This window comes from Pantherophis guttatus, chromosome 4, assembly GCF_059756535.1.
Source record: "Pantherophis guttatus breed Tessera chromosome 4, ASM5975653v1, whole genome shotgun sequence".
Lineage (NCBI taxonomy): Eukaryota > Metazoa > Chordata > Lepidosauria > Squamata > Colubridae > Pantherophis > Pantherophis guttatus.
The window spans coordinates 2,069,394-2,084,188 of NC_142066.1; the positions used below are offsets into that span (position 1 = coordinate 2,069,394).

General features: G+C 51.7%; 1 protein-coding gene and 2 non-coding genes across 3 annotated transcripts in view; 1 reads left to right on the forward strand and 2 right to left on the reverse strand.

Moving 5' to 3' along the window:
* The window catches only part of POLR2A (RNA polymerase II subunit A), a 35,494-nt gene extending 24,032 nt beyond the window's left edge, over window positions 1–11,462 (forward strand). The window contains exons 18-29 of the mRNA XM_060685238.2: window positions 486–591; window positions 1,706–1,911; window positions 2,909–3,133; window positions 3,631–3,877; window positions 3,975–4,075; window positions 5,118–5,222; window positions 5,350–5,532; window positions 5,639–5,842; window positions 7,283–7,469; window positions 8,307–8,420; window positions 9,103–9,252; window positions 9,345–11,462. Of these exons, the coding sequence (XP_060541221.2) occupies window positions 486–591; window positions 1,706–1,911; window positions 2,909–3,133; window positions 3,631–3,877; window positions 3,975–4,075; window positions 5,118–5,222; window positions 5,350–5,532; window positions 5,639–5,842; window positions 7,283–7,469; window positions 8,307–8,420; window positions 9,103–9,252; window positions 9,345–10,480 (2,964 nt within the window). The 3' untranslated portion in view covers window positions 10,481–11,462. The remainder of the gene's footprint in view (window positions 1–485; window positions 592–1,705; window positions 1,912–2,908; window positions 3,134–3,630; window positions 3,878–3,974; window positions 4,076–5,117; window positions 5,223–5,349; window positions 5,533–5,638; window positions 5,843–7,282; window positions 7,470–8,306; window positions 8,421–9,102; window positions 9,253–9,344) is intronic.
* Window positions 11,463–14,332: 2,870 nt separating this feature from the next.
* TRNAG-UCC (transfer RNA glycine (anticodon UCC)) lies at window positions 14,333–14,404 on the reverse strand. Its single transcript has one exon. It is a non-coding gene; the product is annotated as a tRNA-Gly (tRNA).
* Window positions 14,405–14,593: 189 nt separating this feature from the next.
* Window positions 14,594–14,675, reverse strand: TRNAL-UAG (transfer RNA leucine (anticodon UAG)). Its single transcript has one exon. It is a non-coding gene; the product is annotated as a tRNA-Leu (tRNA).
* Between the last annotated feature and the right edge of the window lie 120 nt (window positions 14,676–14,795).

The following is a 14,795-nucleotide window of genomic DNA, read 5'->3' on the forward strand; positions in this document are numbered from 1 at the left end:
TTTTTACTCATGCACCCTGGAGTGGGCGGGGTCTTAATTAGGGCTTATTTTGGGCGCACGTGTAAAAAAATCAAGCTAGGACTTAACTTCCGGGGTAGGTCATATTTTTGGGGAAACACCAGTGGTGGGTGTGGCTTGGTGGGCGTGGCAGGGGAAGGTTACTGCAAAATCCCCATTTCCTCCCAATCAGCCGAGACTTGGGAGGCAGAGAATAGATTCGGGCGGGGCCAGTCAGAATTTTTACTACCGTTTCTCCGAATTACTCAAAATTTCCGCTACCGGTTCGGTCAGAACCTGCTGAAACCCACCTCTGGGAAACACGGTAGTTGCTCTTCTCTCTGCACTTTTTCCAGAGTCTCGACGTCTTTTTTTTTTTTTTTTTGTAACGTGGGGACCCAAACTGGATGCAGGATTCCAACAAGGGCAGCCTTACCAAGGCTTTAGAAAAGCGATATTAACCTGCGTTCCTTTCCCTCCCCTCGCAGGTCGTCCTCCCCTGCAACCTGCTGCGCATGATCTGGAACGCCCAGAAAATTTTCCACATCAATACGCGTCTCCCCTCCGATCTGCACCCCATCAAGGTGGTGGAAGGTGAGTTTGGGAGGGGGGGAGAAAGCAACACTTCCCTCTGCCGAGAAAGGAGGAGTTTTGGACCCTGAGAAACCAGTGAGGGGGGGACCCATCTCTGGTTTTTCTGAGCTGGCAGATCATTCAGGTTGGGCACCTCAGAAGAAGGGGGGGGCAGGAGCAGCTGGGGTTTGCTCCTCGTGGGAATCCATCCGACCCACTAGAGCGGGGGAGGCAAGGAATGTTGCGGATCTCTTCCCCTAAGGAGTGGTGGGCTGCTGCCAATTCGGGCGAACCGGTGGTTAGCAGCCCACCACTGGGCGGCACCCAGAAGAAGGGCCTTTTCTGTGGGGCTCCCTCCCTTTGGAACAACAACCCTGCAGGAATTAAGACTGGCTGCCGCTCTGGCACTCTTGTGTAAGGCCCTGAAACCTGGAGAAGCCAGAGTTGGGATGGAGGCCTTGAAATGGCCAATTTGAGTGTGTGTTGTCGCCGAGGGAGTGGGTGGGTTATAATTTTATTATTGCTTTATTTTATTTTTTTATTTATTTTTTATGGTCTCTACTTTGTGTTTTTAATCGTCTGTAAGCTGCCTAGAGCCCCTGTGAGGGAGGCGGCGGCTGTACATCTGTCCCTCGTCTTATGGCCTCAATTGAGCCCCAAAGTTTCTGTTGTTAAGGGAAACATTTCTTCAGTGAGCTTTGCTCCGTTTTACGACCTTTCCTGACATCATTGTTAAGCGAATCACGGCAGTTGTTAACACGGTCCTTCAGCGAATCTGGCTTTCCCCATAGTCTTTTGTTTGTCAAGAAGGTCGCAAAACGGGATCACCTGACCCCGGGATGCGGCAACCGTCATAAATACAAGTCGCTTTGCCAAGCGCCCGAATTTTGATCACGTGCCCACGGTCGTTAAGTGTGAAAAACGGTCCTAGATCACTTTTTTCCCCCTGTGCCGTTGTAACTTTGGTCACTAAACGAACGGTTGTAAGTCGAGGACTGACTGTTTTTTAAATTTTCTAAATAATTTTTTTTTAAAAAAAAATCTGTGTCTTTCTCCTTCCTTCCTTCCTTCCTTCCTTCCTTCCTTCCTTCCTTCCTTCCTTCCTTCCTTCCTTCCTTCCTTCCTTCCTTCCCAGGCGTGAAGGAGCTGAGCAAGAAACTGGTGATTGTGAATGGCGACGACCCCCTGAGCAAGCAGGCCCAGGAAAACGCTACCCTGCTATTCAACATCCACCTACGTTCCACCCTCTGCAGCCGTCGTATGATTGAGGAATTCCGGCTGAGCGGAGAAGCCTTCGACTGGCTGCTGGGAGAAATCGAATCCAAGTTCAACCAGGCCATTGTGAGTTACAGACCAAGACACACACACATACACACACACACACACAAGAAAAGGAAACTCACCTGTCCATCAAAAAAAAGGCAGTAGGAAGAAGTGAAACCCAGCTGTTTTCAGTTCCCGGGATCTACTTTTAAGTTCTGCCTTGAAAGTCTATAAACTTCCCCCTTTTTTTTGCACGTTCTTGTTTCCAATTTGAGCAGCTGTGGAAACAGTGGGGGAGGAAGGGAGGGGAGGCAAAACCTCTCCCTTGGGGGGGTGGGGGTGAGCCTAGCCTAGCCAAGGAGTGGGCCCACTGGGACCCCCAAAAATGGCCCAGGATTCCTTGCTCTGCCCCAGCTCGGGTTTTTCAGGATGGGAAATAAACAATTCTTGAGTTGCTTTTAAGGGTGGAAAATTTTGCCCTGGCTTTTAAAACGGGTCAGAAGACGGCCGGAATCTCCTTGGGACGAGGCCGAGATTCATAATTTCTCTTGGCTTTTCTTGCTCCCTTTCCTGTAATTGAATCCACAAGGGGTTAGGAAGCTATTCTCCTCCATTTTTAAGTAGCTCAGCTCCTCCAAGATGGCCTGATGTTGGTTTTAAATCGATCAAAATAGAGCTGGAAGGGACCTTGGAGGTCTTCTAGTCCAACCCCTTGCTCAAGCAGGAAACCCTATACCGTTTCAGACAAGTGGTTGTCCAGTCCTCTTAAAAAGGATGAGAAGAAGAATAGGAATGCAGTCTTAGTAAATGGTTTGACAGCGTTGTGGGAATTCGTTGTTTAGCAGAGCGATGGCGTTCGGAGGAAAAAACTGTCCTTGTGTCTAGTTGTTCTGGTGTGCAGTGCCCTATACTATTAACGTCGTTTTGAGGGTAGAAGTTGAAACGATTTATGTCCAGGATGTGAGGGGTCTGTAGATATTTTCACAGCCCTCTTTTTGACTTCCCAAACCAACGAGCCGTCAATGTTCGGTCTAAAGTCCAGGCGATATTCCTAGCTGTCATGTTTTTTCCACAGGCCCATCCTGGTGAGATGGTGGGGGCCTTGGCCGCCCAGTCCCTGGGAGAACCTGCCACCCAGATGACCCTCAACACCTTCCACTATGCTGGGGTCTCTGCCAAAAACGTGACCCTCGGGGTGCCTCGGCTGAAGGAACTGATCAACATTTCCAAAAAACCCAAGACCCCTTCTCTGACCGTCTTCCTCCTGGGACAGTCCGCCCGGGACGCTGAGAGGGCCAAGGTGAGGAGAGGGAAGAAGGGATGGGAGTGAAGTTGGCCTTGGCTGCGGAGTATGAGGGAATCTCAGAAGGTTCCTGCACCCCCATCCTGGAGGTCTCTCTCCCAACTCTTAGCCTGAAGATGGTGGGTTGGGCCCTCCACATTTTCTCCCTCCATCAAGATGAAGCTCTCCGCTCACAATCAGCAGGCTGTGAGTTCGATCCTAGGTAGAGGCAGATATTTCTCTCTGGGCACAATGAGAATATATCTTCTGGGGGGTGATGGTGGAATAAACTCCGCATTGGTGACTGGAAAGGCATCTGGCCAGTAAACACTCGGCTCCATTTAGTTGCCCAGATTCCACCCTGCAAGGGATTATGGAGTCATTAAAAGAAGATGATGATCTCTTGAGAGCCAACTGGAAATGGGTGGCCACACGTCCGTTGTAGACCTCCCCAAGAAAGTAGCTTCCAAGGTTTGGCTCTCCAGCCTCACCGTCTTCCCGTGTCTCCATTCCAGGACATCCTTTGCCGCTTGGAGCATACCACCCTTCGCAAGGTGACGGCCAACACGGCCATCTACTACGACCCCAACCCTCAGAACACCGTGGTGGCCGAGGACCAAGAGTGGGTGAACGTTTACTATGAGATGCCCGACTTCGACGTCACCCGCATCTCCCCTTGGCTGCTGAGGGTGGAGTTGGACCGCAAACACATGACGGACCGAAAGCTCACCATGGAACAGATCGCCGAGAAGATCAATGCCGGTGAGATGGGGTTGGGTTGATGGCCGGAGTTCGCTCTGTCCTTTGCCTCCCCTGGTCCACCGGCAGCTCATGGACAACCCTTCTCCTCCTCCCGTAGGCTTTGGAGATGACCTCAACTGCATCTTCAACGACGACAACGCTGAGAAGCTGGTGCTGCGCATTCGAATCATGAACAGCGACGAGAACAAGATGCAGGAGGTGGGGAAGGCAGTCCTCTTATCATTAAACCTCTGGGGATTGGAGTTGACGGGAAGCGGGTACGATTGCCAGGCTGAAGGAAGCAGATACCTCCTCAGAGTAGCCTTGGCCAGCTCACACATTTCAGATGGGTGGGTGGGCATTCGTGACTTCCAGGTCAGCTTGGGGCAGATGGTCTTGAGTCAAAGGCAGCCTCGGTTCCACTGTCCATGGCAGTGCCAACAGACCTACATAGTCTGGAACCAGGTTTCCAGGTTGTCTATGTGTTGTGTCTTCATTGTGTCCTCCAGCTGGTGTACATGAATGTGCTTTGTTAATCTTCTGCCTGATTTTGTCCTACAGTGGGGCTCTACAGTCTTTACATTACATGCTGTAGACTTTATTGTCTCTTTTGAATGGTGTGTAAACGTGGTTTATCCCTGTGTGTCTGTTGATGGCTGATTTGTCTGAGTTCCAGGAATTCCCTTGGGGTTTTTGGATTTTGTTTGGTCTAGCATGCTCACAGTAGAAATTAGGGTGGACTCTGCCCATGCGTTGTGCGAGTGTCTTCATTGTGTCTTCTAGTTGGTGTTCATGGATGTGCTTTGCTAACCTTCTGCCTGATTGTCCTACAGTGTGGCTGTTACAGTTCTTACATTACATGCTGTAGATTTTATTGTCTCTTTGGAATGATGTGTAAACCTGGTTTATCCCTGCGTGCCTGTTGATGGCTAATTTGTCCGAGTTCCATGAATTCCCTAGTGTGTTTGGACTTGACTGTCAGTTACACAGTGGAAACTGTGGTTGAGTCTGTCCACGTGCTAATCGGTTGTTCATGGATGCGCTCTGCTAGTCTTCTGCCCTACACTGGGGTTGTCGCAGCCCTTACACCAGGGGCCTTCCACCTTGGCAACTATACGACTTGTGGACTTCGACTCCCAGAATTCTGGGAGTTGAGGTCCACAAGTCGCAAAGTTGCCAAAGTTGGAGACCCCCCCCCCCCGCCTTCTTGTACTGGATGTGTAGTCCATGAGAAAACGGCCTTTCTTCTCTGGTGGCTTAGGAGGAAGAGGTGGTGGACAAGATGGACGACGACGTTTTCCTGCGCTGCATCGAATCCAACATGCTGACGGACATGACCCTTCAAGGCATTGAGCAAATCAGCAAGGTGAGGGCGGGAGGCCTCTCCTAACGGCGGCTCCCCCTTCCCCCCAAAATCCCTACCTTTTCCCCCATCCCACCAGGGTTGCTGGCCTTGTTAATTCACCAGCCTCCTCCTCCTCCTCCTCCCTCAGGTGTACATGCACCTGCCCCAGACCGACAACAAGAAGAAAATCATAATCACGGAAGACGGCGAGTTCAAAGCCCTCCAGGAGTGGATCCTGGAAACGGACGGCGTGAGCCTCATGCGCGTGCTGAGCGAGAAAGACGTGGACCCCGTGCGCACCACCTCCAACGACATCGTGGAGATTTTCACGGTGAGCCCCGAGCGGGCGAGGCGTTTCCTTGGGGTTGGGATAATGGGGGTGTTTTCCTGTAGAGCGCCAGGCGACCCTGAAAATCCGTCTTCCCTCGTTAAAACAGGTGCTGGGAATTGAGGCGGTGAGGAAGGCCCTGGAACGGGAGCTGTACCACGTCATCTCCTTCGACGGCTCCTACGTCAACTACCGCCACTTGGCCCTGCTCTGCGACACCATGACCTGCCGCGGGCACTTGATGGCCATCACGCGTCACGGCGTCAACCGCCAGGACACGGGGCCGCTCATGAAATGCTCCTTCGAGGAGACGGTGAGTTTGAACGACCAGACCCGCCTGCGTAGAGTTCGAACCCTCTACTTTATTGCTTTCTGCCTACGATACAGGAATCGTCCCCAGAGTCGCATCTCCTGCCTGGAAAGACCAGATAAAGCTCTAAGGCAGGGGGTGTCGAACTCTCAAGGGCCCGCGGGGCCGTATCCGTACCGCGGGGTGCTTAGGCCCTGAAAACAGCAAAGGAGTGGCCCGCGGTGCCTCTCGCCAGCGAAAACGGAGCTCAGGGGACTGCCCGCATGCCCTGCCCCCCACCCCCCACCCCGAGCTCCATTTTTGCGGGCAAAAACAAACTCAAACAAGGAGAAACATTTCTCCTTTTGCATTTGAGCATGCAAGAAGGGACAGGAAAGGAGAAAGAGGGGAGAAAAAGCCATGGTGGTGCAGCGGACTAAAGTTCTGTTAAGTAGCACTTAGCTGCCAGCTGCCTGCAATTACTGCGAGTTCAAATCTCACCAGGCTCAAGTTTGACTCAGCCTTCCATCCTTCCGAGGTAGGTAAAATGAGGACCCGGTTTGTGGGGGCAATAAGCTGACTTTGTATAAAAAAGGACACCGCTTAGGGGGGGCCGAAAGCCCTACTAAGCAGGTATGTACAAAAAGTATGAAGGCTATTGCTTAACGCATTTATTTATTTATTTATTTGTTTGTTTAAATTTCTATACCGCCCTTCTCCAATATAGGACTCAGGGCGGTGAACAGCCAAAGTAAAAACAAGACATACATACAAAACATACAAAATCTAAAAACTGATTAAAATAATTAAATATTTTGGCCGTAATTAAAACAATTCCAATTTAAAATCAGTTTAAAATTTGACTCAAGCCATTGTAAGCTGCCCTGAGTCTCCGGAGAAGGGCGGCATATAAATCGAACCAATCAATCAATAATAAATAAATAAATAAATAAATAAAAAACAAATAATAAATAAATAAATAAATAAAACGAAGGGGAGAAGGAAGGAAAGGAGAAGGGAGAAGAAAGCAGAATGAAGAGGGGAGGAAAAAGAAGGAAGGAGATTATAATGGAAGAGTGAGGGAGGGTCTGTGGGAAGTCCTGCCTTAGCATTTGGCCACCACAGGTGCCCCCGACACGAGCGACGTTGAGGTACCCACATCCACTCTGCCCACGCCTACCATGCCACCCCTCCAGCCAGGTCAAACACAACCCTGACGTGGCCCTCAATGAAATCGAATTCGACACCCCTCCTCTAAGGGTATTCGACAGGGTTGAGATTTAGCCCTCTTGTGTTTCTACTATGATATAGTGAGTCCAGGCTAATTCCTCGTTTGACTCTTCCCTCCCAACTGCGACAGTTGCTCTCCAAAAATTTGCGAGCTGGGACCGAGGAAGGGAGTTTTGGTCCGGCATGGTCCCATGGCTCAAATCCCACTCGCGGGGCTCTTCTTGCCTTCCCCAGGTCGATGTCTTGATGGAGGCAGCCGCCCACGGCGAGAGCGACCCCATGAAAGGGGTCTCGGAGAACATCATGCTGGGACAGCTGGCCCCTGCGGGCACCGGTTGCTTCGACCTGCTTTTGGACGCTGAAAAGTGCAAATTTGGCATGGAGATTCCCACCAACATCACCGGGCTGGGCGTCGGGGGCCGTAAGTCTTGGTTGCCTCTCTTGGGGGTCCGGGAAAGAGGGGGGAGGGGCTGGGGGGGGCACCCACATATTGCAAGAGCTGGGAATCCTATCATTCGGATTGTGGGTGGGTGGGAGAATTGAGTTCCCACTTTCAACTCTCGAGAATTCCCTAGCTGTCCAGGTAGTCTTCAATCTACAACCAGAATTTCCGTTGTTAAGCAAAGCGGTTGTCAAGTGAGTTACATCCAATTTGATAATCCTTTTTGCCCCGGACATTAACCAAATGATTCACTGTTGTTAAGTGAATCCCACGGTCGTTGAAGCGAATCTGGCTTCCCTCACGGACGTTGCTTGTTGGAAGCCGGCTGGGAAGGCCACAAATGTTTTGACCATGTGAGCGTAGGGATTGCTGCCACGGTCATAAATGCGAGAGCAAGTCATAAAATCACTTTTTTTCCAGCAGCTGCGGAACTTTGAATGGCCACTAAACGAATGGTTGCAAATCGGGCTTGACCCGTACAGAGGCAGTCCTCGAACCTACGACCACAATTGAGCCCAACGTTTCTTGTTGTTAAATGAGACATTTTTGTGAAGTCGCTTTTGCCCCCTTTTACGACCTTCCTTGCCACATTTGTTAAGTGAATCACTGCAGTGGTTTAAATTAGCCACAGGGTGCTTAAGTGAATCCGGCTTCCCCCCCTTGACTTTGCTTGTCGGAAGGTCGCACCCCACATCTGGAAGACAAATCTGGGGCCAGCCGAGATGCGTCTTTGGCGTCCAACCTATTCACCGCTCGAGCATCTTCCTCAGGGGATACGCTGGTCCTGCTCACCCTCCACCTTTCTTTCCCTTACAGCTACCGGCATGTTCTTCGGCTCTGCGCCCAGCCCCATGGGCGGGGTGTCCCCGGCCACAACCCCGTGGAACCAAGGTGCCACGCCAGCCTACGGCGCCTGGTCACCCAGTGTGGGTAAGTATCGGGCCTCCAGCAGAGAAACTGCTCCTTCCTGGCTTAGCGGTTTACGTCGATGGTGGTTTGTTACAGATGGGCTCTTTTTTTTTTTTTTTTTTTGTCCGTCAAAAACAATCAAGGGCAGAATCGATTGGATCCAGGGAGAACCTGATCCCAAATCCCAACATCTTTTTTATTACGGAAATACGCCCCAGGGGGAAAAAAATTTCTCCGATTTCTGTAGGTCCGTTTGTAATAAAAAAACCCGGGTTCGGCGAAACTCGGCACGCCGAGTTGTTTTTTTTTTTAAAAAAAAATCTTGGCTTCCTCAGCGGAGAATTCCATTGTGGGTGTTGAAGTTTGAGAGCAGCACTTCATCTACAGGGCACTTCAAATATGCAGCCCCCCCCCACCCCCCACTTCGCCCGAGGTGGGTCGGCCCTAGGGGGCTTCCCGGCTGCCAACATCAGCATTGTAGGATGCTCAGAGCAAAGGGAGAAGAAGAATGCGGGCGGTTTTCATTAAAGGGGAAGGGAGAAAGAAAAGGAAGGGAAGAGAGAGGGGAGGGAAGGAAGGAAGGGGAGAGGGAGGGAGGGAGGGAGGAGAAAAAGGGAGAGGAAGGAAGGAATAAAGAAATGAGAGGGAAATGAGGGGGCCGGTTTCTCTCTCAACTGCATCTTTTCTTCCCTCCTCTTTGCAGGGAGCGGAATGACCCCCGGGGCCGCCAGTTTCTCCCCCAGCGCGGCTTCCGATGCCAGCGGTTACAGTCCCGGGTATTCCCCTGCCTGGTCGCCCACCCCAGGCTCCCCCGGCTCTCCGGGACCTTCCAGCCCTTATATTCCGTCTCCAGGTACGTGGCTACCCCTGTCCCGCTCTCCTTCCCGATGCCGTCCTCAAAATGTGGAATCCTGGTTTAACGTCGCTTTCCTTCTGCTTTTCCAGGGGGCGCCATGTCTCCCAGCTACTCCCCAACCTCTCCCGCCTACGAGCCACGCTCGCCCGGGGTGTACACCCCACAAAGCCCCAGCTACAGCCCCACCTCTCCTTCCTACAGCCCTACCTCTCCTTCGTACTCTCCAACTAGTCCGAATTACAGCCCCACCAGCCCCAGCTACAGCCCCACCTCCCCGAGTTACTCTCCGACGTCACCCAGCTACAGCCCAACGTCGCCCAGCTACAGCCCGACCAGCCCCAGCTACAGCCCGACGTCGCCTAGTTATTCTCCAACCAGCCCCAGCTACAGCCCAACGTCGCCCAGCTACAGCCCAACGTCGCCCAGCTACAGCCCAACCAGTCCTAGCTACAGCCCGACATCGCCCAGCTACAGCCCAACCAGTCCTAGCTACAGCCCAACCTCGCCCAGCTACAGCCCGACTTCTCCCAGCTACAGCCCAACCTCCCCTAGCTACAGCCCCACCAGCCCTAATTACAGCCCAACCTCTCCAAACTACACCCCAACTTCTCCGAGCTACAGCCCGACTTCGCCCAGCTACAGCCCGACTTCTCCTAATTACACCCCGACATCTCCAAACTACAGCCCGACATCTCCCAGTTACTCCCCGACCAGCCCTTCCTACAGTCCCACCTCGCCCAGCTACTCCCCCTCCAGCCCCCGCTATACCCCACAGTCCCCCACTTACACCCCGTCGTCGCCTAGCTACAGCCCCAGCTCGCCCAGCTACAGCCCGACCAGCCCCAAGTACACCCCGACCAGCCCGTCCTACAGCCCCAGCTCTCCGGAATACACCCCGACCAGCCCCAAGTACAGTCCGACCAGCCCCAAGTACAGCCCGACTTCGCCCACCTACAGCCCGACCACGCCAAAATACAGCCCGACGAGCCCCACCTACTCGCCGACATCGCCCGTCTACACCCCGACGTCGCCCAAGTACAGCCCGACTTCGCCCACCTACTCGCCCACCTCCCCCAAGTACAGCCCGACCTCGCCCACCTACTCGCCCACCTCCCCCAAAGGCTCCACCTACTCCCCGACCTCTCCCGGCTACAGCCCCACGTCGCCGACCTACAGCCTCACCAGCCCGGCCATCAGTCCAGACGACAGCGACGAAGAGAACTGAAGGGGCTCCTGTCCGGCCGGAGAGGAGTTGGGGCGCGACGGCGGGGTGACGACGATTTGTTGGGAAATCTGGACATTTTGGGGCGGCGGGCAGAACACTCGAGAGTCCTTTTGGGGGGGGACGGGGACGGACGGCTGACCTGCCCAGTTGCCAAAGGAAAACTCAAGATTTTTATAGAGGTGGCCATGAGGGGGGTGTCTTAATTCAGTGCCCCCTCTCGGTGGTCCTGCTTTTGGAGACGATTCTTCCGACTGTTCTTTTCTGCCTGTTTCTTACCCTTTCAGAAAGGAAAAAAACAAAAAAAACAAAAACCAGCCAACCTTGTAAAACGATTGCGTAGATTTCCTAATAAACCCGCACAACCTGTACCTGTTTTAGGGAGGGAGGGGCTTGTTACCCCAATTCCTGCTGAAACCCCCCCACCCCCCCAATTTTCCCCCATGGGCCAAGCTTGGACCTCCATAATAGGTTCTCTGTTGTATCCGGTTGGGATTTATTTATGTTGGAAAAAAACTATAGGTTTCTTGACTTGCATTGTGTGTCTTCACTTCCACTCGTGGGGAGCGGGAGGGGCGTCCGAGCCCCCCAAAACTCTCACACTGACCTTGTTTTTAACTCGGGGGGGGTTGTAAGCCTGGTTTCGGCTCTGAGTTTTCTTTTGAGTCCTGCATAGCATGTTTTAAAAAAAAAAAAAAAATCCAGATTTTTTTTCCTGGTTCTTTTTGCTTCTTTCCCGCTAGTGGGGGGGGTTTCAGAGGGCGGGGCGGGGGGGCTGAGAGGCTTTGATGTGGCAGCGGGACGGTACTCAACCCACCTCCCGGCGACGGAGGGAGGAAGGAAGCGAAACAAGGCTGTCAAAGCGACATTCTTTCGTTGAGCGTTTGAGATTCTTGCTTTTTTTTTTTTTTTTTCCCCCCTCTGCAAAATTGGTAACTTTCTGGACAAAAAAAAATAAAAATAAAAATAAAAACTTTTCTACTAACGGTTGACTTCGTGAGTGTCCATTCCGAAGTTTGAAATTGTGCAAATGGGGAGGAGGTGTGTGTGTTTTTCTCTTTCAAAAAACAGGCGGCCCTCGACTTAACGACCGCTCGCTTACTGACCGTTCAAAGTTACGACCGACTTCAAAAAAGGGGGACTTAACCCAGACCCGAACTTCCAACGGTTTCGGGGGTATGTGTGTCTTTGTCGTCATGTGACACACACTCCTGCACCTTCAGGCATTGGACAAGGGTCGCATTTACCGCTTGCGGTCCCGTCACGTTTTACAACAATTTTGTCTAAAACTAGCTGCCGCTTCCATTTTTCAGCAATACTGCATAACAAAGCATTAGTTCGCTTAACGACCATGACGTTTGCTTAACAACAACCTCAAAAAGAGGGGAGGGAAATCCGATTGGTGACAAGATTGATTGACCTGTTTTACGACTGTAATGGGCTGCCTCCAGTATGATCAGAACTGGGGACCTCAGGATTGCAAGAGTTTTTTTTGGGGGGGGTGACAAGTCTCCGGGGTGGCCCTTGTGTTATAGATTGTTCCGGGGGGGGGCACTGCCCCCTCTTATAGTCAGGAAGTTTGTGAAAACTGGCTGGGGAATTCTGGGAGTTGAAGTCCAGACTTCTTAAAACAGGTGGGGTATGATGGTCCCTTTTATGACTTGTGGACTCCAACTCCCAGAATTCCTGAGCCAGCTGGCTCAGGAATTCTGGGAGTTGGAGTCCACAAGTCATAAAGGGACCACCGTTCCCCATGTTGGCTCAGGAATTCTGGGAGTTGAAGTCCACAAGTCGTAAAGGGGCCACCGTTCCCCATGTTGGCTCAGGAATTCTGGGAGTTGAAGTCCACAAGTCGTAAAGGGACCACCGTTCCCCATGTTGGCTCAGGAATTCTGGGAGTTGAAGTCCACAAGTCGTAAAGGGACCACCGTTCCCCATGTTGGCTCAGGAATTCTGGGAGTTGAAGTCCACGAGTCGTAAAGGGGCCACCGTTCCCCATGTTGGCTCAGGAATTCTGGGAGTTGAAGTCCACGAGTCTCAAAAGGCCCATTGTTCCCCACTCGTCTTAACAGTTGCCATGGGTGGCGAACACCGCCATTTTCATTTCCCGTTCTGTTCCGTTTTCATCATTTTTGCACCCTTTGTGGTCAGTTTCACTTCCTGGGGTCATTCCCAGAGTCGTAAAATTAAGGCCGCAAGCCCACCAGGCTCATTAAATCATCTGACTGTCACGGGTGCAAATCAGGCTGCCTCGAACACCGGTACCGAAAAATTCTTTGTTAAGCAGAGCGGTCATTAAATGACACATCGCATGACCTGATTTTACAACCTTTTTTGCCACGGTCGTTAAGCGAGGCATCATGTATCCACCTTCTCTTATTGACTTCACTCATTGAGAAATGGCTGGGTTGCAAATAGTGACCATGTGATCCCAGGACATGTTGCTAAGCAGCCAAATTACTGGAAAAGCTCTGACGGTCATAAGTGCGAGGACCTATCCTAAGTCACATTTTTCAGTGTCATTGTAACTTTGAACCGTCCCTAAGTGAATAGTGAAGTTTAAGGACTTCCTGTATTTTAAGGAACTCAATGGGCAAAAGAAAAAGGAAGTCCCGCCCTAACCCCGCCCCTTCCCCCAGCATGCTTGCCTGGGGGATTCTGGGAGTTGAAGTCCACCCGTCTTCAAGTTGTCGAAAAACACTGCAGGAGATTCTTGGGTCTGTGTGAATGGATTTGTCTACACAGAGAAGCAACTTTTGCAACAGCTGAGAAGATCAACCCTCCAGAGGCAGGAGCAGTTGACCCTTCCCCCCCCCACAAGGTACAGGTAGTCCTCGACTTACGACCACAATTGAGCCCAATGTCTGTTACTAAGCGAGACCTTCGTGAAGTGAATTTGTTCACTCTTGCCTCATTTTACGACCTCTCTTGCCACAGCGGTTGTTTAAGCCAACCACCGCAGTTTTGTTCAGTTAGCGACGAGGTCGTTAAGCGATTCTTGGCTTCCTCTTCTGACTTGGCTCGTCCGAAGCCCGCAGAAGGGGGAAATCGCCTGACACTGCGACCGTCCTAATTATGAACCCGTTGCCAAGTGCCCGAATTTTGATCGCGTGACTCATGCGGATGCTGCTGCAACGGTCGCTAAGTGTGAAAAAGGGTCGTCAGTCACTGTAACGGTGCCATAATTGTGAACGGTCATTAAAATGATTAATGTGAGGTAGGTAGAGGCAGATATTTCTCTCTCTCTGGACGCAATGAGAATATAGCTGCTGAACAAAACTCCTCATTGGTGATAAGAAAGGCATCCGGCCATTAAAACACTCAGCTCCATTCAGTTGCCCAGACTCCACTCTGCAAGGAATTATGGGATCTTTAAAAGAAGACGATGATGATTTAAATGATTAATATATTATTATTATTATTTTGCACCTTTCCAGTGGGGTCCTTCCCTTCCCATCCTCCCCCTGCAGCAAATCCTGCGGCACAACACCCCTGCGAGGTAGGCCAGTCCCACAAAACCGAAAATCCCTCTTCCAAAGAAGGCTGCACGCTTTTCTCCACCTTATTGCACGCCCTTCAATTAGCTGGCAATAGAAGCCAAGAAATAATTAGAATTATTTCCATTTCTTGGGCGTTTGCCTTCCCCTTTTCCTGGCTTGGGAACGTTGCTTCCTGGAAAAATATGTTTTTTTTCGCTCGGATTCCACAGGCCAGCAGGGGGCGTCTCTCGCGCTGCCAGATTTGGGGGGGGAGGAAGAAGAGTCTTACGAATTGGGGCGGGGGGGGGGCAAATATATATATATTTTCTGCAAAGAAAAATTAATTGCAAAAAGGAGGGAGAGATTAAAAGAAAGCTGCGTTGGCCGGGAATCGAACCCGGGTCAACTGCTTGGAAGGCAGCTATGCTCACCACTATACCACCAACGCTTGTTGGGAAAACATAGCGCGAAAAGTTCTATATAAGGATGATTTTGCACGCTTGGATTCCCGTAAAAAAGACACGTGTGGGGGGCGTTTCGAAACGTGTTCACCCGTGGAGACCGACCCGCTTCTTTCTTTCCCGTGTCCGGAGAAGCCTCGTCCGCTCTAACAAAAGCCTCGGGGAAGAAAACCATCTGGCAGCGGTGGGATTCGAACCCACGCCCCCGGAGGGACTGGAGCCTAAATCCAGCGCCTTAGACCGCTCGGCCACGCTACCTCCGATGGGGGCCAGCGGGAAGCGAGGCACAGACATTTTTAAGACTGGAGAGGCGGCAATGGGAGGGGGGGAGGAAGGGAGGAATAGGGAGGGAGGGGGGAAAGGAGGCTGGAGGACCTC